The 25,170-nt window shown below is 41.7% G+C and overlaps 1 protein-coding gene across 3 annotated transcripts in view; it reads right to left on the reverse strand.

The window, feature by feature from the left end:
• Nucleotides 1-25,170, reverse strand: part of PTPRT (protein tyrosine phosphatase receptor type T) — a gene marked incomplete at its 3' end in the record, with an annotated part of 341,057 nt that overhangs the window by 70,168 nt on the left and 245,719 nt on the right. For 2 of the 3 annotated variants that reach the window (XM_082007343.1, XM_082007341.1), the window contains exons 11-13: nucleotides 24,684-24,957; nucleotides 15,818-15,854; nucleotides 1,354-1,489 (exon numbers count right to left, since the gene is read on the reverse strand). In XM_082007343.1, coding sequence (XP_081863469.1) covers nucleotides 1,354-1,489; nucleotides 15,818-15,854; nucleotides 24,684-24,957 — 447 coding nt within the window. Of the gene's footprint in view, nucleotides 1-1,353; nucleotides 1,490-11,149; nucleotides 11,207-15,817; nucleotides 15,855-24,683; nucleotides 24,958-25,170 lie in introns of all 3 variants that reach the window. The other variant, XM_082007342.1, reaches the window with a different exon arrangement.

The raw sequence follows: 25,170 nt of genomic DNA on the forward strand, positions 1-25,170 counted from the left end.
ATGCCCAGGGCAGTCTCACCACTGGCTAGCAGAAGAGAATAATCACTTGCCTCAACCTGCTGGCTACACTCTTGCTCACACCACCCTGGACACAGTTGACCTTTCCTACAAGGGCACATTGCTGACTTCTGTTCAACTCGTACTCCAGGTCCTTCTCTGCAAACCTGCCCATACTGCCGCATGGGGTTACTCCATCCCAGGTGCAGGACTCTGCCTTTGCTAAACTTCATGAGGTTCCCATCAGCCCGTTTCTCCAGCCTCTTGAGGCCCTTCTGAATAGCAGCCCTGCACTCCAGCATCTGCAGTACAGAGTTATTCTATTTGCATATGACCTCTGGATTAAGATAGAGGAGAACATATCGAGATTTAACTGCTGCTCTTATTTTCAGGAAATGTGTGACTTTGTTGCAGTGATCTCAAAGGAACAGAGCTTTGCTTGGAAAGCTGCTCTCCCTGCAACAGAGCAAGTAAAACCATGAAGGCTCTCGCATGTAACGCTACCTGTACCCCAGCCAAGGGTCTGCCCGGCTACCTAGCTCCTGTTTCATTTAGAATCAAATTACTGTTGAAAAGTAGGGTTCACTTCAGAAACGTGACTGGTGAAAATATATGCAAAATACACCCTTTTCTCAAGAAAACCTCTTGCCTAAGTGGTTTTCTGAATCAGTATACTACGCTGTAAATCTAGAGCTCTTCATATAGTAGCAACTACAATGGTCTACTTCAAAGTGTTAAGTGTAAATGGTCCAAAGAAAATTGCACAAAATGAACTGTCTGAACAAATTTCATTACCATACATGATTTTTCCAAGTTTCAGTCCCCCATAAACTAAAGCTAACTCTTGGAAAAATTCTAACCCTCAGCAAGAGATAATATTCTGGCTGAACACTGGCTGCAAAGAAATTACTCTGTGAAAATATGTCTCATCAAGACTCGCTTGGGAACAAGACCTTTGATCATATTATTTCAAGATTTTTTTTTTTGACTGTTAAGAAAGAATTCTTGTCTTCTGTTAGACCACTTGTACCGCATGCACAGCCTCACATGCCCACTTCCAATGCCTTATCACTTTGTGCTTCTCCATCCATTTTCATGAGCTATCCCTTCTCATTAATTATCAATTATCATTAACACTTTGCAGTAACAACCATTCTTTTGTTGCTCATATAGCATCTGCCAGAACAGGCATCTGTCCTGGGACTACAGCTTCTTAGTGGTAGCATTATGTAAATATGTATTAACTGCTGGCCCCTGTAACACAAATGGAATGTTTTCTCTCTACAATATTTATTCTAGCTGAAGTAATAACACTCTAGGCAGAAGGTCCAAGATGGAAGCAAAGCAGAAACTTACCTTCTCTTGATGGTTAGCATTGCTCCCAAGAGAATAATAACAAACATTAGAAGACCAGCTATAACTCCAGCCATTTTCACCGTGCTGTCAACTTGTTTTTCTGGTTCCACGGCATTCGAATTCTGAGTGGAAGCTCCTTAAAAGATTGAGGTAGAGGAAGGGGAGATAAAAAGAGAATTTGTAGAAAAATCGTGCAATGATGCACTTTAAATATTCATCTGAAAGCCTAACAACATATGTGCAAACAAATTGCAACAGACAATTGTCCATCTAACGAAATCTGCCTTTAATAAAGGCTAATGACAGGTAATTCAGAGCAGTAATACGGTGTAAAATCCCAGTGTAATGCAACTGACTCTAATATTTTACCATATTGTACTGTAATGGGGAATTTACTCTTCTGATGCACTCAGCATACCCCCAGAAGCAGGAGAATTAATAGCAGTCATAATTTTAATCTCAAATATCTTAAGCGTACATGCAAACCTTACTCATTCAAATAATGAATGTAAAAGTTTTCAGTAACATATCCCATACTACCACTTGTAGAAACTTTTTTTCTTCTAAAATCAGAACACATTTGTATTTCTCACTATACTGGAGGCCTGGCTGTTGTTCACGTAACAAGCATTAACCCGATGCACAGAGCACCTTCCACATCATCTAGGGTATTCCATGCACGAGTTCTACTATGGCCCAGGCAAGATAACAGAATTCCTGTTTGAAAATTGTGATTTTTTTAAGAGTAAAGCCTACACACCTGTAAATAAAACATATTTAGGAACATTATTTGAACAGCATTTCTTCTTTTACTTCCTTGTCATGATCTGACTTCAAGGGTCTTTTGCCCCTGCCATAACTGAGGACCTTGCAGAACACTACCCTGTCCCCTGCTGCTGGGACTACTTGTATAGTGCTATTATATACCTTAGTTCTGCTGACTTCACTACTTGCTACACAGAATTTTTCCAGATATAGCTTAAACCACTGAGCTTGATTTAGAAAGCCCCACAAAATTTGAGTCGTGGCTACTCTGAAGACTAAATGAGCCTATCTTTATTATAGTCCTGATATACTTAACTACTCCTAAAAATACCACAATTGCGTTTAATTCAATTAAATGAATTCATGTTACATACGATCACAACATTATGTTGGGCTTCACCTTTACTATTGGAGTCAGCCAAGTCTTCCTCTACTGTTTAAACGTGGTAGGAAAAGGGAATCAAAGGGGAAAACAGAATGCTCTCATCAGAAGACAGTAGTGTTTTGCTCTTTTGACAACTTTGTGTTGCTGACCTTCACGAAAAGCTGTGACACTTGTTCATGAAGTCAGTTACTTGAGGACATAATATTCAATCAAGTCCATATGTTGGTGAGACAGAAGGAAGCCTAACTGGGTTATTCTTTTGCCCATTTGAAACACATTAAACCGCATATATTTTAAAAGCTCTCTGTCTGCAAGGGTGAGTGCCAGTGGTCACCATGATCAAATCACGTAACTGAATACAGGGCTTTTTGATATGTTCTGTACTGGACCTTGGCTGATGGACTTCCAGGGATGAGGATCTGATCTCAAATAAAGTGTTATATTATCTCATCATATTTTTAAGCGCACATATAGAACAATGACACAATAAATGCAAAACAAGAAAACTCACCACATGCAGTGATAATAGTACGATTTCACTTTTCCTACAGCTAAGCTGTTAATCTAGTTTGGCACAGCAAAATACAATATTTACCAAGCAAAAATGCTGGCTGTTTGAAACACACATGTAATTTTCAGCTTTTTGTCCCTGACAACTCTACTGCAAATCTGTCCCAGGGGTGAGCTGCATACCATCATACAGGCAATCCCAACAATATCACACAACAAAGTAAATGATAAAGGTATTTTTTTCCCTGAAAATGGCTAAAACTCTATTAATTTGAAGTGAAACTCAGAAGTACTCCAAATTATCCTTCACTTGAACTGCAGTTACTCCGATAGCCCTAAATAACAGGCGACAGAGAACAGTTCTCTACCACAAACAGCACAGACAGACCACCCCATTTTTGTACCATTTGAATAACCTCATGAATTGAGAGCCATGTTAAAAAAAAAGTACGAGTGTGCTGCCAACTCCACCCTCTAATCCACTAGATCAGTTCAATTTTGCCAGGCTGTTGCTTGTGACTGCAGGCAGTGTGTGGTCAGTCTATTTTTATTTGATATTTCTCATCCCATTGTAGACAACTGCAGTTCTAGAAAGAGAATAAAGGCTTATTAGCCATCCTGACACCTACACACCGCAGTGACCGATTCCCTTGAATCTTCTATGTAATTCTTTCTATCTATCTGGGCAAAGACCAACAATTCCTTTAGGCTACTAGTCCAACCATTTGTAAGTTGTCTCAGCTAATAGCACCTAGGAATTGATAATATGACAGTGTCAGTAAATTCCTGGGCCTTGGATTCTTAAAGCTTTGCAATGAAACATTACCACAGAAGTACCTTGGTTTTCTGCCGTTCTGGCATATTTTCCTTGTAGATGCCCAAATCTACTATGGTTGCTTGTACTCCCACCTGCACCACTACCAGCTCCAGGTAAGGAGAACGTTTTTGTTCTGGCAGAAGGAAGTCTGTGAGCTGCTACTGTACTTGCAGACGATGATTTCTGCTGCTCCTGAGAGTAACACTTTTTTTAGAATTCAGTTTTGCTTCTCTCCTTTACCAGCATGCAGGCAGATCTGAAATCCTGCGAGCCACAGAAGCCCATAAAAACTGCTCAGATGGCCATTTCATACAAACATCTTTAAGTACGGTTGGAAAGCTCTGCACTACTGTACTAGAGGGACCACCCTTTTCTTTCTGAAAAACAATGTTTATATACTGCGGACGTTAACAGGGAAAGAAAACAAACTATAACCATATTTTCCAGTGGTTATTTCCACCACATTTCCTGGAATAAATTGTTCCTCATAATTGAAGCTGGATACTGGAATAATAGGATATAGAACAGGTCACCACTGTTATTACTGTGTGTATTTCAGTGGCACCCAGAGCCCCTGCTAAGGCCAGGACCCCATTACATCGTACTAACATGAAGTAGGACAATTTTCTGCCCTAAGCTTACTTTCTTAATAAGGAAGGCAAATGATAGAAGACAGTGCCACAGGAGCGAAGACTGCAGGTCCCTTGACTCCCTATCTGTGCATGATCTACTAGACCAGCTACTACTTTCAGGGACACACATTTACGTACCGTACAAAATCCACTCTCCCAGAAGCTTACCAGTGGCATGAATCTGACTTTCACAGGCAACCATGTTCACCCAGCACTCCATTTTACCTTCATAGCTATTTCAAGATTTGAGTCCTTTCCCACCAACCTAATTTACTTTGCTTTTTCAACCCCTTTCAAGATTCCCAGAGATCCAGCATCTTGCAGTGAGACAGAACACGTTACATGCAGAACATTCATGGGAGTTACTGTTCTGGTGATGCTGCAGAGATGCAGAGAGCAGAGCAGGAGCAAATGGGTTCTTTCCCAGAGTCGCCTCCCTCATCAGCCCACAAAAAAATCAGCTTTATGGAACATCAAGCAATGGCTCCCCCCCCAGTAACGCACTCACAGGCACCCAAGGTCAAATCCAGCTATCCTGCCGCAGATTCATAGATAACCTAAATCCCAGACCGGTTCAGTAAGGTGCAGCTACTGGAAGCATGGTTTCATATTGTGCCGGCTCCTTGCAGCTTTCAGCTTTTTCAATCCCTCCTTGCTTCAGACCATGGTTAAAGCTGGCCCTGCAGTGGCTGATAACTTAAGGACAAGAATTTTGAAATCTAAAATTAAGTTCAGTATAAACGGCTACCTTTTGTATTCCAGAGTCACATCTTTCCGAAGATTTCTTGAGCTGAAAGTGTTTCAGTCCACAAGAAAGAGATTACATGTTTAGCTGCTGGGAGATGGTTTGCAAGTGATTCCAACAGCCTAAACTCAAGTTTTTGCCAGTCATAACTAAAGAGAAGAATCTTCTCAAAATGCTAAAAAAGCGAAAAATCATCCACTTACCAGCAGGTGTTCATACGTAGCGCTATACACTCCCACAGCAATATTCATATGAACTTTAAATCCTCTTAATGCTCACGCAAGTTAAGTAATAAATTATGTTATTTACTTTCTAGATTTGGAAAGATTAAGGATATGCCTTCGGCATCAAGGCACCCAAGAGCAGACTAGCATTTCTGGACTGACACTCTGGCAACTCCATCAGACCACGGCAACCTCTCACAGATGGGGATGGGGGAAGAGAGGGAGAAACAGCAACAGCAGCTGAGTGAAAGATGCTGTGCCAATCTTTCAGCCAGCAATTTATGCACAGATATATTATTTGAAAACAATAAGCCACCAGATATCAAGTGACCTTCTCTGCAGAGGTGGCACACTGAAGAACGTCCAGGAAAGAATGATTACTGAGCACATGTAGCTAAGCAGGGACTGATAATACAAGTTTCTTCTATAAAACCTATTTCACAAACTGTAATTTGAAACTGTAATTTTTTATTTAAAGCGGCAATTACAATATTGCATTTAAAAAAATGTAACTGACAGGAAAAAAGAATTCAAAAGAGCCACAGGCAGGAGGAAAAGACGGGTATTTATGTGAGATTTCCAACTGGCGAGGCGTGAAGGACCAAGTCCTGTGATGGACGTGGTACCACAATCATCAGCAGCTGTGTCACTGCACGGGAGAGAGAAGCACCCGGTACCACAACGGGAGGAGAAAAGAAAGCAAAGAAAATGGCACTAAGGACAGCTGGGTCAAATGCCCAGGGGCAAAAAAAGGACGGTGCAAGTGTAAATGAGGAAGGGACAAAATGAGAGAAGCAACACAAGTAATACGGGCTCAGCCACAGCCAGATGACAGGAAAGATCCAGAAAGGGAACAAGTCCACCTGGCAAAGGCTAGCTTTGGTTTCAAATTTGCAACACCTAAGAATACAACTTTTTCAGATAGAAAGTCACTCTTGAAAGAAAAACCAATCAGTAAAGTTACTTCAGATCATTACTTAACCCAGAAAAATTAATGAAAAATAATGGGTTCAAAATCATGATGAGTTAAAATGAGCTGCTCAGAGTAATTTCTTTGTAGCACATAATGGCCAGGCAGCATGCTGAATGTAAAATTTCCTAATAGACCTAGAGGCCTATTTTCAAAAGGCAGTTATTCTCAAATCACTTGTAAACATTATTTTTTTTTTTCCCTTTTTTTTTGTTTTTAATGGTGCTTTCTATACGAATGGCCTACAAATGATTGAAACATCTCTCTATGTAGAAATGTTTTCCCTTATGTTTTCAGATCCTGATTATATCTGTATCTCTGAAACATAGCCCCCCATACGCAAACACAAGGGCAGAGAGGTACATGTAAGAACAACAGGATGGAGATAAAGGTGGCAGGGCGCTGGTTTTATATCTTGTCCGGGTATACCTGGTAGCCAGCAATACCCAGCAACAGCCCTCCGCGTCAGCTGGCCGCACGCGTGGGCTGCGCGAGCCAGACTGGTTTGCGACCTTCAGCAGCGTATCCCAGAGTACTGGGACACAAGAAGCTACGCACGATGCCAGTCTTTCTGCGTGTCATAAGCTAACCTGAAAGACAGATGCCACTTCGGCTAGTTCATCGTTGCAATTCATTCAAAAAAAGACCACCACCACCAGCATCTCGACACAGAACGTCACTACACCGATTTTCTGCCTCCAGCAGTTATTGAGGACTGCAAACAGTACAGGCTTAAGACGACAATGAGATGTTCTCATTTCTTTAACAAAGCTCAAAAGGAATGGAAAGAATGATGAGAGCCAAAAGCTTTCAACCATATTCTAAGCGGAGAGAGCAGCAAAACAAAGCAGTCCTGGAGAGAAAGACAGACCAGAATTTGTATGAGGGATTATCAGGCATACGGGTTGAATCTGTAGGAGGATGAGGGTAAACACACAGCGAGGAATCAAGATTTGCATTAATAAACTGAATGAGAATTAAAAAATAACAGTAAGAGGATAACTGATTCTGAAGATTCCAGGCAAATCCACCACAAAGGCTTTTCTTTTCTCCTCCTGTTTTTCTTCCTCTCTCTTCAGAACAGAAGCACTTAATTTGTGCTAACGGCAGATATATGGCCCCCAGGAATGAGAAAGGTTATTACATTTGCTTGAAAGAAGAGCTCAGATAATGAGCAGCTGTTGTGATGCCTACAAGTGATGCGATGGTTCAGGGGGTGGTAGCATGTTTCCATTTCAACTCTCCTCTTTTGCACAGCTACCTAGAAACTAGCTTTAAATTATAAAATTGGAAAACAAGTATAATTCCCATTATCACAAGTTCACATTTACAGATGTGACTTAATTTTTGTATGGTCTTAAGCAGACACAGGGAGATCTATTTTTTGACTGATACAGGCAAATACATGACAGTGCATGACAATGCCATCGATGTATAATAGACGCATCGCACCCTACGAACAAAAACTAATTGACCTTTGCACCAGCCAGTCCCCTCTAAGCAGTTACTCTGCCCTCATCACGGTTATCATAAAAATCCACAGCCAGACCAGCTGCAGAAACTACAAAACCAGTGAGCAAAGTCCAGAGGTGGGTATAAAATGAATACTGAAATAAGGCCACCTTTCAGCCCGGCTGGTCAGAGGTGCTTTAACTACCATGGTGGCCTACAAAAACCATGCCCGGTAAGACGTCACCCGCGAGCTGACCGAACGGCACGCAAAGGAGGATACTCCTCACAGTAAAAAGGGACTCTGCGTATACGCGCTCTACGCGCGCTGCATAAAATACGGGGAAACTTCTTGTACTTTGCCAAGTTGAAGCAGCACTTTCAGGCATGCCTTGAATCAAGATTTTTCTCTTCTTTCTACAGTGGCATTCTGAAACAGCCTTTCACACCTACCTCTCTTGTGACATTGTCACATATCCTAACGCTACCATATAGTTTTTTTAAATGTCCAGTTCCTGGAAGAAACGGAGAAGCTAATGCATTAATAACAACCCTGTATCTGAACATTGGCTCATTGAAAAATCTATTTAAGGAAACAGAGGTGTAATTTATTTGTAATAGCCTTGCATTTGTCATGCCTTGCTTGGGAAGTGCTAATTACGGACACCGACAATGATAATCTGTTTATGAAAAACTCTTTAAGCGCTCCACAGTAGCTGGCCAGTGGCCGACACACCTTAGAAAGCATCTCCACCTATAGGGAAATGAAGAAGAAATACTGACAACCCAAATAAGTTGGTGTGAGCGTACGAGGATTAGGAACACGCCACACTGCTGTTCTCCGAAACGTAACGGCCCTCCTCCCGCTCCTCCACCCGCAGCTGCCCCCTCCTCTGCCCCATCTCTCGGGCCCTGTGCAGAAGGCTTCAGGGGACATTCAGACACTTCTTCCCGCAAACCTTCAAGTGGAAGAGATGGAAAAAACCCAACAACTCTGATTTTCACAAGCCAGCCATCATGCATTGCTCCTTGTGTTAAAATTAAACAAACCAAAATAAATCCTTTCTGATTTGACCTTCACTTCTGGCTTTAATGTCCAACTACTGCGCTTTCTTTTTTTTTTTTTTTGCCTGGGTACCACTTCATCTGCAAACAAAGGTGATTGCACGACCTACCAGCCGCGGCCGCCACGCGTGGCCAGCAGCATCCTGTCACAGCAGGCGGGTGTTGTAAGGGGACAACAGCCCCCACAGCACTCCAGGTAAACCCACACCTGCCTTGATTCCAGAAGGACTTGGCTCATACAGCGATAATCAATTTTATTCTGCTTTTTCTAAAGACCCTTCTTTTCTAAAGTGACCCAGTGTATCCCAGCAGAGGATGTTTTGAATTACAGTGGTGATATTTTCAGTCTACTGTTGCTAATCTATCCCAAATTTTACCTTAACCACTGTGCCTCTCCCAGCCCCTCCCCTCCCACTGCTTATTTTAATTGGGGAGCCCCAGATTAGGGTCTGTCAGCACAGCAGAGATCTAGAGCAGACAACGTCCTCTAGAAACTCGCTGAGCTTATCAAACTCAGTTCACTTGTGGCCTCATCCAGTTTTGCACCAGGTTCTTCACTAATCCAGGTTTGTTCATTAGCTCCTCAGGTTAAGGAAGCCCCTAAAGTCAACATTTTAAATCCCTCTAAGTCTTGATACCAAATTTGGTGAAAGTAAAGATGCTCACGGGGTTAAGTGAAGTTTGAGTTGTCTCCTCAGCGGGGAGTATTTTTCAGTAAGAGCAACGTAAGTTTGTCTGTTATTAACAATTAATTATGCTGACAGACAGACTTGTGCTAAAAAATAACTCTGTTCAGGGGAAAATAAAAAAAACATTTCATGCATTCAACTTAAAACAGTGTGATAAAATCCTCTGAAATAAATAGCACAAAACAGAATTAACCTGTCAAAGGAATAACATTCCAGCGTATCAGAAGACAAAATGCAATGACAAACAGATTTGAAGTGGGATTAGATCTGTTTAAAAAATACATTATCTGTCTACAAAACCAGAACATATTTCAGAAAACAACAAAGCCCCCTTAAATTAATTTGAGGGAGCAAAAGCTTTTAAATGAATGGTTTTCACATGCAGCAAAACTGTGTGTGAACAGTAGGAGGGTTTTTCCTCCTCATTTTCCGTTGTTTTTTTGCAGTCTCGCCCAGCCATGATTTCACTGGTCACCTTTCCAACCCAGGTTCATTTCTGAGGTCTCAAGATTGTTAAGCACTCAACTCCTGGGAGCCTCCCTTTTTCGGTGCTGAGGCACTACAAAAAAGCAGGACCATTTCTCTCAATCTTAAAGGCATTTGAACTTCACAGTAATCCCAGTACCCTTTTTCCCCTGTATCATTACAGCTGTCCTGATGTGTAGTTAAAATAATTCTTGGGTGAAGAGGTCAGAACTAGATAGGAATATAACCATGCAGCACTGGGAGAGGAAGATTCTTACAAAAATTTAATCCATCCCAAAACTGAGAAACAAGTCCTCCTTCTCCCTCCCTTTCGTATTAATCACACATAACTCTCACATCCCAGTAAGTTGTTCTATGCACATCAGGCTAAAGTGGAAGAAAGTATTTCCACAAGCTGATGGGATTTCCTCTATTTAAATTTTCTGGAGTGAAACAATGGTACTGGTCCCAGTGCTATATGCAACGAGGCAAGTTTATGACACACAGACCTTCAAGTTCATTCTGATGGAAACTGCAAAACCCTTGAGAAGTTCTGAACTTCCCCACTAGTGACCTGTGAATGACTTTACACAGTGCTCCTGAGGCTTGATTCTGCAACGTCTCTGATTCCAGCAGAAGTTTCTATACAGAGGACTGACAAATTCTAGTTTTCATTCTTCTGTCATCATTTCTTCAACAGCAGGACTCAGCTGTCTAAGAGTAAGTGTAACAACCAACCCCAGAAAATTTAATTAATAAATCATGGTCATCTCCATGCATGCTCAGGGAGATATTCAACCTCTGCAGAGGGTTAGCAAGGGATCCATGGAACTTTTCAGTCACACTCAAGTGCTCTTACGAAGATTTAAGTGGTGTTTGGACCTCCAGAGGACCCTCTGCACAAGCGTATACTCACTTCAGTGCACAAGCAGTGCCATGTAAGGAGTACCCCCTTTAATTCTAGTTAGAATAATTGTAAAACTATTTCCCCATGCAAACCAAATAGGAAACAACAAGTCATGAAGCTGCTCAGCCTTCCGGAAGTTTGAACACTTTTCCTCTTCCTGAACTGATAATCACCTGTGCTCAAGAGGCTGGGCGGGTTTCGCGTGGTCACCTGTTGCCTACCTATTACTGCTAAGAACAAGCAAAATCGTTCCCAGGCAGCATGCACAAGAAAAAAAAGGAAAAAAATAAAAATGTACCTCATAATGATTATTAAAGTTCCATTCTTTCATTTGCAAAAACTCACATTTTAAAGAAAGAAGAAATGAGTATCAGGAGATAAGGAACCATTAATGAGCCCTCTGCCTTGGTTTCAATTACACTGTGAAATTAATTTAATGCACTTTAAGAATACAAGAGGTAAATGCTCTCTCTTGGTAAGAGGTTGCAATTTTCTCTAATAAAGTGTCAATATAGATATGTTGCTTTAAGACAGGGAGAACAAGTCAGTTAATTCAGAAAGAATGGGACATATTAAAACAAATGCCATCAAGGAAACCAAATGGCAAAACTAATAAATAAACCGGCTGAATGAAAATTGTATGGCAGAGAGCTGGTAAATCAGGGTTTAATTAGAAACTTATTTTTAAAGAGTGTTTTATGCTGATATGCATCCAAGTGACTAACGCTGCAAAAGACGCCATTACTCCAGTAATTTAAAAAAGAGGAACGGCCTGCATGAGGAGAGATGTTTGTGGCTGGAAGTGGCAAGAAATCTGAGACCAATGAACCTGAAAATAAATACATACGCAGATACAAAAGGTTAATAATGCTCATGGATTTAAAACATGCTGGTAAGATGTGAAATGGCTACACAGACTGGACAAACGCGGAGAGCTTTCTGATGGATTGCCAAATGTCACCACAGCAAAGGCTGATGATGAGTCCCTGACACCGGCTCCTTCCACCGGCGTCAGCCAACTCTTATACTGAGACACTGGATGGAAGGAAACAAGCTCAACAGATGTGCTTGCCACGGTGGGTATCTGCTAGCTCTGCTTTGGGGGATGCACTCCTGGTGTCACCACCTAGCGCTCTGAAATGCTGAACCTCTCCCAACATTTAAGAAGATAATACACAAAGAGTTGAGAGATCTTTCTTGCGACCACAAGAATCAAGTTCATCTAAACAGGGGGAGCACGTAGAAAACCACGGAGAAGAGCGCACCACCAGGAGAGACGGGAAGCAGCTCCCGTGTAGAGCTGAACTGAAAAGGGGTCACGCCGAACAGTCTACTTCTTGCTAAAAGGGCAGGAGAGAAAATGGGCAAATCTCCAAAACTCTCTTTAATGGACTAAAACACTGTTTAAAGAGTTGTCTACTTTCATTTGCTCGGTTGTGAGGCAATGGGACATAGAAAGCAAGTCGCCTCCCAGCCTGCTGAAGTAGCGACAGTGGAACAGCCTCATGCATCTCTCAAGTAATTAAAGCTACTCGGCTTCTAACAGGTGCCTTGCAGCAACACCCAAGAGGCGTTACAATCCCCCAGTAACACACTGCCTAACACGTTTCATTGCCCAATTACTCCCACACTCACATTTGCTGCCCTTGTTAATCCAGTCCTTCAAGAGAACACTTGCCTCGCTTGAACATGTCTTGATCCTAATCTTCCCATCACTGGTGTAAATCAGAACTCATTTCACTAACATTAATGGAGCTACTGGAATGTCAAACGTCTAGGAATGGAAAAACGAGGCTGATAGCCCCAAATAAACATTTGGTCTGGCACCAGTAGTATGCATTTATTTTCTTGCATCAAAACAGAATATGCTTTTTCTCCGGTACCAACTCAAAGCAGAGCTTTTAAGCTGTCAATGGTGACATTAGCCCTGATGCCAAAAAAGTTCTGATTTTTTTTTTTTCTGACTCTTACCAAAGACACCACAGTGGTATCTTTGTTAGCAGCTCTGCTGATTTTGTTCAAGGCAGACTACAGGTTCGCTCATTCTATCCTCAGAAAGACAACAATGCAAATAAAGGCAAATACAGGGTAATGCCGTTGAAGATAATCAATATAATGAGTAGAGAGAAGACAGCAGAGACACAGGAGGTCAGCTAGAACATCCCAGCTATCAGCCTTTGATCAGGTCACAATGTAATTATAGTTTTGTGAGTCTCTGTCCGTTGGCACACACTAGAGAGGGCAGGTATGACACCCCTCTTCAGGGGCTGGGATGTGGAGTGTCCAAGCCCTTTTGTTCATATGGAGTTAATGTATTGTGGGAATTCAGTCTCATGACATATGGAAATCTGAAACCATGGGAAAGCTCCAAACCACAGAACCACATAGTTCAGCTGTTGCCGAGTGGCTCATACTTCACAAGTGCCAGCAACAGGAGATACAGTTACGTTACCAACACTACAAATTTGCCTGTGATGCCACCTTGCTTGTGAGCTGCAGGCAATACTGTACCTTGGAAGAGCTAAAACTACATAAAATTATCCACAGCTGTGCGTATTCCAGTGTCCTTGCTAACAGCTAGGCACTGAGGAATACAACATTGCAACTCACAGAGTGAGGAAAGGGGGGGGGGGAGGGCGGGAAGAATTTCCACAGAGATTTCCACACTCCACAGATAGAAATAAGGTATCTGCCTATAAACCCAAAGTGATATCCATTGAGACAGTGAGAATAAACACTCGTACTACCATCATTTCTTGTCCTTTTCCATTCAGGTCAATCAAGAAAAACCCTAAATCATAAGATCACCACAAAATAGTTGCTCTATGCATCCTCAGGCTCTACCCATCTCTTTTATATGTCTTATCAAATTAATATTAGTAAGAGATGCCTTTTAAAAAGAGAAGGCATTCAGAAATGACAGAATGAGGGTGGTTTACTGACTCTTCCTGGTGACCTAACAGGTTAATGAAAATTGAATCAGTTTGCAGAAGTCAACTCAAGGTCAAAACACTTACATGACGCTTTTCTGAAGTACCCAGAACAGACAGTGCAAATCAAAAGGTCATGCAAGAATGGGACTTTTCAAGCTACACAGCTTTTTATTTTTATTTGAATAGTCACAGAGCAAATATCTTTCCTGCTAGCATGACAATATTCTTTGACCAACTCCAGAAGAAGGAATGACAGAAACAGAAGAAACTGCAAGTTTCCAAAAATGAATTAAACCAGTTTCTCTGTTCTCATTAGAGGCCTCTAGTCATGCCCTGGGAAAACCGCAGGGAGACTCACTTCACCCAGACTTGTCTTACCCACTCCTGCTCTTTTTCTTTCTACCACCAGAAAGCCAAAATAAGGTGTCCAAAATGGTCACATCACTACCAGCTGGAAAAACTGGGGGTGGGGAGGAGACTGAGACACATAGAATGTTCGTAACCCAGAGAAATGAATTAAATAAAGATTTTATGAGGGACTTTCAGAAAGGAAAACAACAAGAGGATACGGGGAGCGCCAGAACCACAGATGAAAGGGAGAATGGGGTGAAACGGCTCATCCTCCTTGGCTTTCAGTGGTGACACAACTGCTTACAGCCCCACCAGTTTGCGTATCGGGTCTCAGCAGGGAAAACAGCTGCATGGGTGGGAACTCCATGCAGCACCTGCCATCCCAGTGCATGGCTTTCTGCAACAGACCAAGATGCCTCCATGTAAGGACAGAAAAAGTCCTCTTCTGCTACGCAGCAGCTGTTAGCTGGGGCTTCTTTGATCCCTCTCAACTCCTCTGTAAGTGCAGATGCAGAAACGATTAGGAGAAAGTACCTAGAAGTAATTATCTTCTGCTACTGCCACAAGACAGAAAGGAGTGAAAAGAATGGAAAAAATGGGATGGTGCTTCAAAGAAAAAAGGGTCACGGGTTCCTGTCAATTTTGTTTTACTCTGGAAGGACACCAGAGGCAGCAATGCAGTTATTCCACATTACAGCAAAGCAGCCAGAGCACAACATGGCAACCATGTGTTTTGGAAAAGGAGAGCCACCCGTAGCACGGCCCATGGCAATTTCCCGATCATTTCCTCAGAGCTCATTTTGAGACTACGATGTGTTGAGGAAGTGTTTTTACAGCTACTCCTCTGTTTGTGTTACAGGTAAATTGGTTTCTGACACCTTTGCTGGCAAAGCAGCCCCTGGGCTGATTCTGAAGTCCATAGAAAAAGCAACTCAAAGCTCCAAGAAGGAATCCAGACATTGTCATCGCTGGTCCCTCAAGAGCTACATCTTGTGAAGCAACCCGGGGATCAGAGCCTTGCACCTTAACACCGTTTGTCCCAGGTTTGCTCAGTCGGGTTTATTTGACTTACCAGTTCAGTCTAATCTGAACTAATTGCAATGAAAATAGGGAATGTATTCTGCTCTGTTGCTGAATATTACCATGAAAATGGTGTGATGTAAGAATTGTGCCCCGCTGTGTTCAAGGTTAGGATTATGCGAGATCTCCTCTTACTTATCTACTTTATGAAGTTGTGGAGAGAATGATGTTAACAGGAAGCTTTTTCAGTGACATTCTGCCAACAGCAAGAACGGTCCTCAGGACAGGAAAGCTGTCGACAGAATAAGGGAAAGGAGGAACCACAGAGAGAGATATCCCATCTTTAAAAAATAACACAGTCCACACATATAGTGAAGTGGTTCAGGAAATTGTTGTTCTGCCCTTGTAATCTTCCTTTAAAAAAAAAAAAAGAAAAAAAGGCTTGTTCTTTGAATAGTAACTGTAATCAAGTTGTGTCACCACTGCAGCCTTTACGTTACTGGCATTGTGCTTTGAAGGAAAAGTAGATTCACATACCTTTTGTGGCCAGCCGGACACAGTTGATTTTTGTTTCCTAAAAAATAAAATAAAATATACAGAAAAACATTAAGGTGTATAATTTGCCCATCTACAATAAACACACATTACTTTAAAAAAGTACTAAAACAAATAAGCTTTTTTCTTACTTCTTTCACTTCATGTCTGAAAATGCCACCAACAGTTTTCATTGCATAAAACACTCCATACTAATGGACTTGCCTACAGCTGCTCCTCTGCTGTTGAGAAGTTAAGAGTGACAACATGTTTTTCCACACTCAATGTGTGAGTGATAGGTCCTGCATAACTGCCTGATTAACTAATAGAATTTACTAGTTAAATGACCTGCTCTGTAATAGGCAGACAAGCCTTGGGTCAAAAGTACACGCAACTGTACATCTCATTTTCATGCACCATTACTGCAAATTTTGCAAATTGGGTATTTATTTAAACACATGGCAAACAGACATCAAAGTAGTCATTTGAATATTTCAGCTCTCTGATAGGTATGTGAAGCGAAACAGCATGCTGTATGGCCGCCTCTGCCAAATGAGCTATTCAAACACAACCCGCAGCACTGCAGTTTTTCATTGCAGAGCTGGGATAAAACCCAACGTTTTTGTTCAATCCACCTCAGAGCCCACAGATCCACGTAAACAGGGGTTTGGATCGGAACAGCAATGTTGTATTTGGCTTAACTAAAAGCTCAATCTCGCAGCCTTCTCAGGCCACCTCCGCTGAAAACACATCCTTTCTTGTATCCCCAGCGCCGCATTCTACAGCCCTTGTTGGCATGGATTGCTCCTGTCCGATACACGATTGCCATCCAAGCCTTATTGTGCTGCTTTGGTTAAAAAGCTGACTTTGTCAGGCAGTAATCTGCTGCAGGGTTTCTGTAGCACTCTGTGCCTTTACACGCTCTTGTACATGTCTCAGGTGTAATGAATACTGCATAAATTACCGTGTGTAACAATGCTCCATTAATATGGATGTTGTCTGGGCTCTGGAAACAACAGCCTAGCAAATGCACTGCTGAGCACCTCATTCCATCCTCAAGCAATAAAAGATGAATGCTGTGAAAGTCTGCATTTGCTCTTGGAGAAAATCTGTTCCATCTGTGACAGATCCTCCTTGGCCTGAGCAGAAACACACGGTCCCGTCGTGACTTTCGCCTCACACTTATGTTGCCTGTAAGAAGGGGACAATTGCAGGATCCACACAGGGAAGTGCAACAGAGATTCTCTCTGATCCCTTTCTACACATTCCTCAAGATACAAGTCAGCCATGCTCTCCGGATATAAGCAAACCTGTGTGGAGTCTAAAAAGAACAAAATATTCAGAAGGACAATCTGTCCCTTCAATCTTGCCTTCAAACTCTCTTAAGGAACTCCTGGATCACCGAGGACAAATCATGTCTGTTGAGGACATCCTTTCCCAGCCATACAGCCCCCAGAATGGGACTGAAGCACTGTTTATCCCAGTAAACCAGAGGCTTCTCTTTTTGGTGCATTGACCAGTCTCTCCCTCAAAAATCACCTCCTGTACACAACTTGTACAACCGTTGGCACTGCAAAGTCAACATAGTGGCACAACAGAGCTCCACGTTCATCTCTGCCTCGTGTATAATCAGCTCAAACTGCCAGCTATTCCGGAAATCCAAAATCTTTATTACTAGTGATTATACATGAAGTAGGAAAAACACAGCTTTATTTTCAGATCACAGCCTCAGCACATAATGCTGGGAATTATAGGACAGACAGATCCTGATGTAGTTTACAATCCATGACAAGGTGACCTGGAAAATTGGCAATGAAAGAAAAAAAAGCCAAAAAAAACCCCAAGATAGCATTTTTGCAATCTAGAAGTAGGTGGACACTTGCTCGCATTTTGTTGAAGAAAATTTTCTTTTGTATTTGTTGCTTTCTGCTAGCTTCAAAGTGTAACAGAAAGCTGGATAAATTAGTCAATGCTGAAAAAAGAAGAGGTGAGAAGACAAAAACCGGAATCTTGTTAATGATGCTGTAACTAATCTCATTTCAGCATGTGCATATTCCTGCACATTACCCTCCCACAGGGTAATTTGAGAAGACAGGATGCAGTATGTTCTGTTTGCGTCTACATCTACTAATTGCTGCATTTACCAGAGCCAATCATAGTTATTAGAAGACCATGATCTGACACTGCCAAAAGCAAAGGCAATCAATCACTAGAGGAACAAGACATCTGGACTTCAGAACTTCATTTCAAATTGCATCTTCTGAGAAGGAAAACATAAAAGAAACCTGTACAGAGACCAGACAACCAGCTACCAGGGATGCTTAAGTTTAAAGACTTGAACTTAGTCTATATTCCTGATTAGCGCTGATTATTCTATCGATTTCTATTGATCACCTCATTGATCAACCCATTACTCATCTCTTTGGTGTCTCATAAAAATGAGATCTCTTTAAATTTACTCTGTTTTATTTTGATTGATGCTGAGAATTGTGAGTTTGTAAGGTTTTTTTCTACCGAGAAACAGAATAAATAAAAATGTGTGTGGTGGTGGTTTTTTTTTTTTTTAAAACAAAAAACATCAAAACCATTTTTCCCACAATCACACTTGTTTTCTGAAAAATACTACTTTTGATTCAGACAAGGTTCTTTCCTGCCCACAGTAAAGTAAGCTGCTTCTGCCAAGAGTAAAGCAGGAATAAACAATGTAGGTAACTCTCAATTATCCATGCAGATGGCTGAAAGCAATGATAAGAAAAATCACAAAATAAAGAGATGATAAAAAAAAGTTGCAAAACACCAAACATGATTTCCCCAGATTTCAGTCTCTGTCTTGTTTCTGAATGTTGTTTCCAACACTGTAATACCTAATTCCCATTTTATGATATCACAGAAGTTTTAGAAGGCTTTCTATACCTACAACAATCTTAATGATGACGCAAGATCCTATATACTCAGCGTAAGATATCTGTTTCGCATTATGGCTGAAGTCACAGGAATAACTCCATTTAAGATCCCAGTAGCACTACTACTTGGACTCTATATCACTGCCAGATTATGGCAAACATTTTATATCCAAACAGTAGAAGAACAATGTAGGCGTATTTTAACCAAGACCTTTGAATGGGAAAATACAGCATGAATATGTCCTACTGTTCTTGATCCAACTTCCCTTTCCAAACATGCTTTGTAACCAGAAATCTGCGTATTAAGCCCATCTCTGTGTTTACTAGAACGTATTTACGTAAGTTTGTTTCCTGCAACTTACTTCCATATGAATAAAACGTGATTATGGTGTACCCTCGCTTAAGGCTGAACCCTAGCTAAATTTTTAAATCCACACCCGATGGACGTAGGCAATATGAGGACTGTGTTTCGGAGTGCTCGTAGACTTCCCGGAGCGCAGACCGAGACCTCCAGTTAGAACGAGCTGGAGATGCTCTGAAGAGGACACAAACTGTGCTGAGGAGCTGGGTAAGCCCTCTCTGCCAACATAGCTCATGCACACAGACTTGAAACTGCACACCATGAGCCTGTTTTAGCACCTCTCTGAATTTTCAGGGGGTTTTTTAAGTTTTCTTTTAATATAGTTTGTTTCCTCCCTTTTCAAAGAAAGGGAGCTGATGCTGTCTGCTAATTATCTAGGTTCCTAAACACACATTTCACTGAAGTACCCTGGATGATAACAAGACAAGTTCCACCTCTATCTCTTTAGTGTTTGGACGGGAAAAATTTTCTGCAGAAAAGGGCTGTGAGGGCAGCAGGACATATGTTTATGTGACAGCTGCAGCTTCACAACCTAAAAGGGCAAATGAATTTTTTTTTTTTCTTTTAAAATGACAGCTTGCTGTTTACAGACTACGAACAACAATAAAAGCAGCAGAGCTTTTTCATCCATCTGTTTTCACACCCACAATTTTTTCTCTCCTTTACTATTATTATGACTTACGCGTTAGTTAAACAGTGCACGCCTCGTCTGAAGAACCACCTGCCAGCACCAGTGAGTCCTGCTGCCCCCAGACGTACCGTTGCGGGCTGCCCTGCAACAGGCACAGTTTCCAGGCAGCTCAAGCCAGGAACAGGCAGTTTTAACTTTCGCTGCTGCACAGACAACACAAGCAATTACCAGTCTCCTGCTTGGCCTCAGTCTCAACTTCAGTTTCCCATGTCCCAGATCTATACGCTGAGCTCGTTGGCGACCTGCTTCACACAGGGTAGAAACCATGATCTTGTCCACTGAACACCCTAAGGAAATTTTTTTTTTGGTCCTCAGCAAAAGTTCAGGGGAGCTACAGATGGTGTGTTTCTTGTTTATCCCACTGAAGCCAACTATTTGCTGTCTTTAAAATGAATCATGTGCACATAACTGTGCAGGGTCAAGGGACTCCCCTATAATTTCTATTGCCAGCTTAAGGAAACTTAGTTCTCCGAGAGACAAAGCTGAACCTAGTATTGCCTTTCCAACTATCAGCTCTTTTTAGTATCTGTGTCATTCAGAATAGGAAGGTTTAACAAAGTGGTTAGAGCTTTTATTATTTCAAACAGAAAGTTATTCCAATGATATATAGTTAATCACTGAATACCCATAGCTATCAAACTCTCAAGCATGAGGTAGACTGGAGGATTTTATTTATGCTGTTGATAGAGCTATCAAGAGAACACTCAGGTCCACACAGTCTGAACCGAGATGGCCAACCAGAGGTGGCAACAGGGGCTTATAAAGAGTGAAGAGCTCCCACAGCCACCTTATTTCTGCCCCAGCAGCTCCAACATGAGATTAAGAAGCAGTAAGCATACGTGAGCAAAACTGTACACCCAAAGTCCTACTGAGCATAGAGCTGTTTCATAGCTCACAGAAGCAATGCAGGCAGCCTTGGTGCTACTTCATTTTTCAGAACAGGGCTGCTGCTGAACTGAGGTACCTCACTGGTTTTTTCGTGGTCCACCTCCACAGGGATGAATGCCACCTCTCTGCTGGCAGCTCTATCATACCTCCAAAATGTCCCAGAAGAATGTTGTGTATTGTGAGTAGATCTGTCAGCATCTAGAAATCCAGCCTGAAGCCCCCTGATAATAATGAACTGCCCGATTGTGCATGTAGTACAAGTCATTACAGAGGAAAAAATCAATAAGAATCTCTGTAGAGCCTATCATTCCCTCAAAAATAATATTCTCATTGATTCCCGTGGTGCTACTTTTCACAATTCTGGCCTGAAAACATCATTCACCTGTTGGACCACCAGGCTGCAGGACCAGCTGGCAGCGTCCTGCACATCATCTCCAGCTGCATTACAAAGGCTCCTGCCTCATCTCCCATCTAGAGGAACAATGGCCAAGAGTTATTGATTGCAACTGTCCCGTTACAGATTTTATTTTAAGTCAATGAGGTAGAATGCAACTGCAGGAAGGATTTTTAGGAAGCTCTCATTTCTGAGCCTCTCAGAAATTCAGGCAGGTTTCACAGCAGCCAAAGAACTCTCCCCATTTGAGCATGTTGCTGGATCACTAACCAGAGACTATCCCCTACGATGACTCAGATAAAGAACTTGGGGACAGTAAAACCCGCAACACCCAACTTTGATTATTAAGTTAGTATAACCGTAAGAGAGGATAAAGGATAACGCGCTGTTGCTACCCTGACCTCACCTTTCAGTGGGATAAAAACTGAAAGGACTGGTGTTTTAAAGGGGCTGAGCTCAGGGCAGTTTTTCATTCAAGGAAAACTTCATGCGCTGTCAGGCAGCCATCTGTAGCAGGTGGCAGCAGGACAACCAGCAAACATCAGTTAACTACCTGGATGGCTGTGACGGCGTGTGCGGAGATCCTGCCAGAGGAGAGCGTAGCCAGTTGTCCATTCTTCTTGCTATGTCACTTGTGATAACTCCTTCTAATAATTAAACAGTAACTAATGGTGTTTCTCACCCCCACAGTTACAAAGCCCGGAGCTTCCGTTTCCTTTTTTTCCTCTTATTTTTCCCCTCTTACTTCAAACTGCCACATTTCAGTTCAGCATCTGGCTTTCAACAGTCCCTAGGAGGGAAATTCACACCATTTGGAAGCATTTTGTAGAACAAAGCTGAAAACCATTCTGCTTCACACGTGTTCTATTTAGACCCCTGTCTGGAAGCAACACCACGTTGACCAAACTTCATGCAACTTGTCCACAGAAAAGAACTCATCGGCGACAGCGATCTCATTCAAGCTCTCAAACAACAAGTACGACATTGCACAAGAGAAGGCAGAAAAGCTCCTGATCTGATTTTGCAGCAATTTGCCACACTTGTTTTGCATCCAGCTGTTAATTATGTTCCTTTCACTGTAACAATCACGGCTAATGGCTGCAGAGCAGACGAGAACACCAAATGAGCGCAACCCTCCATGTGCAGAGGAGCTGAAACAATGCAGAACTCCTATAACACTCTACCTCCTCCTAATCAAGCTTTTTGACCAAATACAGAATGTTTCTTCAAAATAAGCTCTCCCCAGAGTCCTACATTTCCAAAGGAAAATGTTCTGGTTCACCGCACAGAGGTTTTTCATTGTGGGTTCCAGGTGTGGAAAGAAGTTTCATCATTCCACAACTGTCAGTGATGAATGAAACTATAGACTAACCTAATTAAACAATGAGTGGCAATGTTCTGGTAAGTTTTTCATGTGCAAGGGAACATAAAGCTCTATTTTAGTTGTGCTAAATTGTTACTGTTTCAGATTTTTTGCAGATGTGCGTTATCAGTCATGCCATGTTGCAGCCATAATTATTAGTAGGCTTTACAAAGACCAGTCAAAGCGGCTCAGGTTATAGAAATAAGTGAAAACCCAGAACACTTAAATACAAATTATAGCTGTAAACAATTTTGGGAATGAAACAAAACTTATTATTTACAGCTGCAAAAGACTGGATGCAAATCAGACACTAACATTTGAAACATGGAGCTTCAGGATTTTATCAAGAAACAGTATCACATCTGCTCCTCTGAAGATCCAGATTCTGCTCTTGGACATTTCGTCTATATTTTTCTTATAACACTGCCCTTCAAGGATATATAACCATATACTATACCAATATAAATTATTAACACAAGAGATGACTGTTTGCTCAAATAGGAATTTGTTTTTTCTGGCAGAATACTTCTCATGCTGTCATAAACTGTGTACTCTGGCATACAGACTCTTTTGATGAACTCATGCTTAAGAAGTCCTTTACAGTCTTGTGTTCCTATTAGAACAGCCCAAGAAAGCCACCTTTTTTTGAGTCCTTATCACCTTGTACATAGAGTGTGATGCAACCTGCCAGCTACAGAGATCCAGAAAAAGCAGGAACTACACATTAGTGCTGCCTTAATCCAGAATGTAAGGGAAGCCTACACTTCCATTCTTATAACACATTTATGGCATAACATATTGTACTTAAGCAAATAAAGTTTTTTCTTCCCTGGGGATCCATTCACTAGGGATTAACTATCACACAAGGGGGAGCTAACTAGACACAGAGAGACATACACATCTATTTCAGAGTTTCCTTTATAAAGGCAAATCCAAAATTGAATCAACTGAGCAGTGCTAGAAGGAAACTATATCGACTAGAAAGGAAACCAAGGTGAAAAACAGCATGGTATTGAAGAGATTCGTGCTTGTCAGCCACACAGCAGAAACTCTGCAGGAGAATGGTGATAAATGAAGGTAGTAAAACACCAAGATATGTTGTGAACGTTCATTGGCATTGCTAGCCTGTTAAACGATGTACGGTCCTCAGTGATGTGCAGCTGCAGTTTGGGCATAAAAGACACTATCCCAAGTGGACACCAAAGCCTACACCATTCACCTTTGATTGATTTTTCTAATTTTGCTCTTTCAGAGGTGATATCTTAAAGAGAATTTATGCACCTTTAAGTTAAATTCATGAAAGCAGTGGCAAACATGCTAATAACACACCTGGCTACCCAACTTCTTGATGCCATGTTGGCACCCTAAGACTCCTCATGAAGCCAGAGTATCAAATCGTATAATGTTATGTGATAACAAAAACAATTAGGGGAGTCAAAGGGGAAAAAGGGGAACGACTGCTTAGGCTGGATTTGGCCTGTACACTGTTAGCTGAACAGATCTGGAACAGGAATGTTAGAAGGTCACAAACTACTGTAGGCTGGAATAGAAGATGGAAATGAGGTCTTCGTTTTTGCTACGATGGGATCTGTTGAGGCATTGCATGTATGTCATTTGAGTCTGAGAACAGGGCAGACTGCTTCCTGTGCTGTCTCCTTTTAAACTTAATATCACAGAGTAAGTATATGTAAAAATACTGTCCATGGTATTCAAAAGGAGTAAGACAGGCATGCACATAGTCCTCCTTGCAGTACAACTTATTCAAGCTGAAACTCCCAACTGTAAGTCCTATGCTATGATGTCACCAAATGCAAGCTACAAGGTAATCCAAACTCATCGCTTTTGGGTAGCTCTCATCTCGTAATGTCTCCTCCAAAATCACAAGCATGGTGAACTGGAGGCTATCAGGATATTGCAGTTACGTCTTTTTAAAAGCACAATAGCATCTACTCTGACATTCATGCATATGCAAGGAAACAAAACAAAAAAATCCAAATTCTGAGCAACTGATTTTGTAAATCACATGCCAACACGTGTCTTTACACACATGTTGGGGAGCATGGCTGGTTTCTGATTGGATCTAGACATCAGAGAGAGACTTGAGTGAAGGACAAGTAGCGGCATGTTTAATTTTCATCAAATTTCTGTCAAAGGGTAATAATAAGGATGAGTTAAACTGACATCCGATGGAGAAGGAAGGAGAGAGATGAGGGGGATAGACAGAGGTGGTCATATGTACAGATCCAACTTCAATTTTCTCTGCACTTACTCCATTTGCCTTGCTAAGAGCCTGGAAGTATATGCTGTAGCTTTTCAGGGGAGAAAGCGGAGCATTCCAGTAACCATTGTAGGTTTTGTTGTCGCCCACTGTGAATGGCTGTGTGACAGGCAGGTTGATGGGTTTCAGCTCGGCTGCAAAGTAGTGTGGTGAGTCAAGACTGGAAGCGTTCTTGTAGCTCACTGGGACAGAGAAGCATTCAATGATGTCTGCAGCTCTCCGTGCTTTCTGCAGCTTCTCCTCCTTGACAACAAGTTGATAGACACTAGGAGGGAGAGAGGAAGGTAAGATTAGAGCTCCAAGAGCCTTAAATACTAAGAATGTTTCCAACAATAAAAGGAAAAGGCAAAGTAAGAAAAACACTGTTAGGATATCATAGCAAACACCATTCTTGGCACACCAGTAACAGCGGCCACTGAATGTTACTATGTGTGCAAGATGCTGACCGCTTCCTCTGTTGAGTTAATCAAGGTACACC

This window comes from Phaethon aethereus, assembly GCF_964289735.1.
Source record: "Phaethon aethereus genome assembly, chromosome: 16".
NCBI lineage: Eukaryota > Metazoa > Chordata > Aves > Phaethontiformes > Phaethontidae > Phaethon > Phaethon aethereus.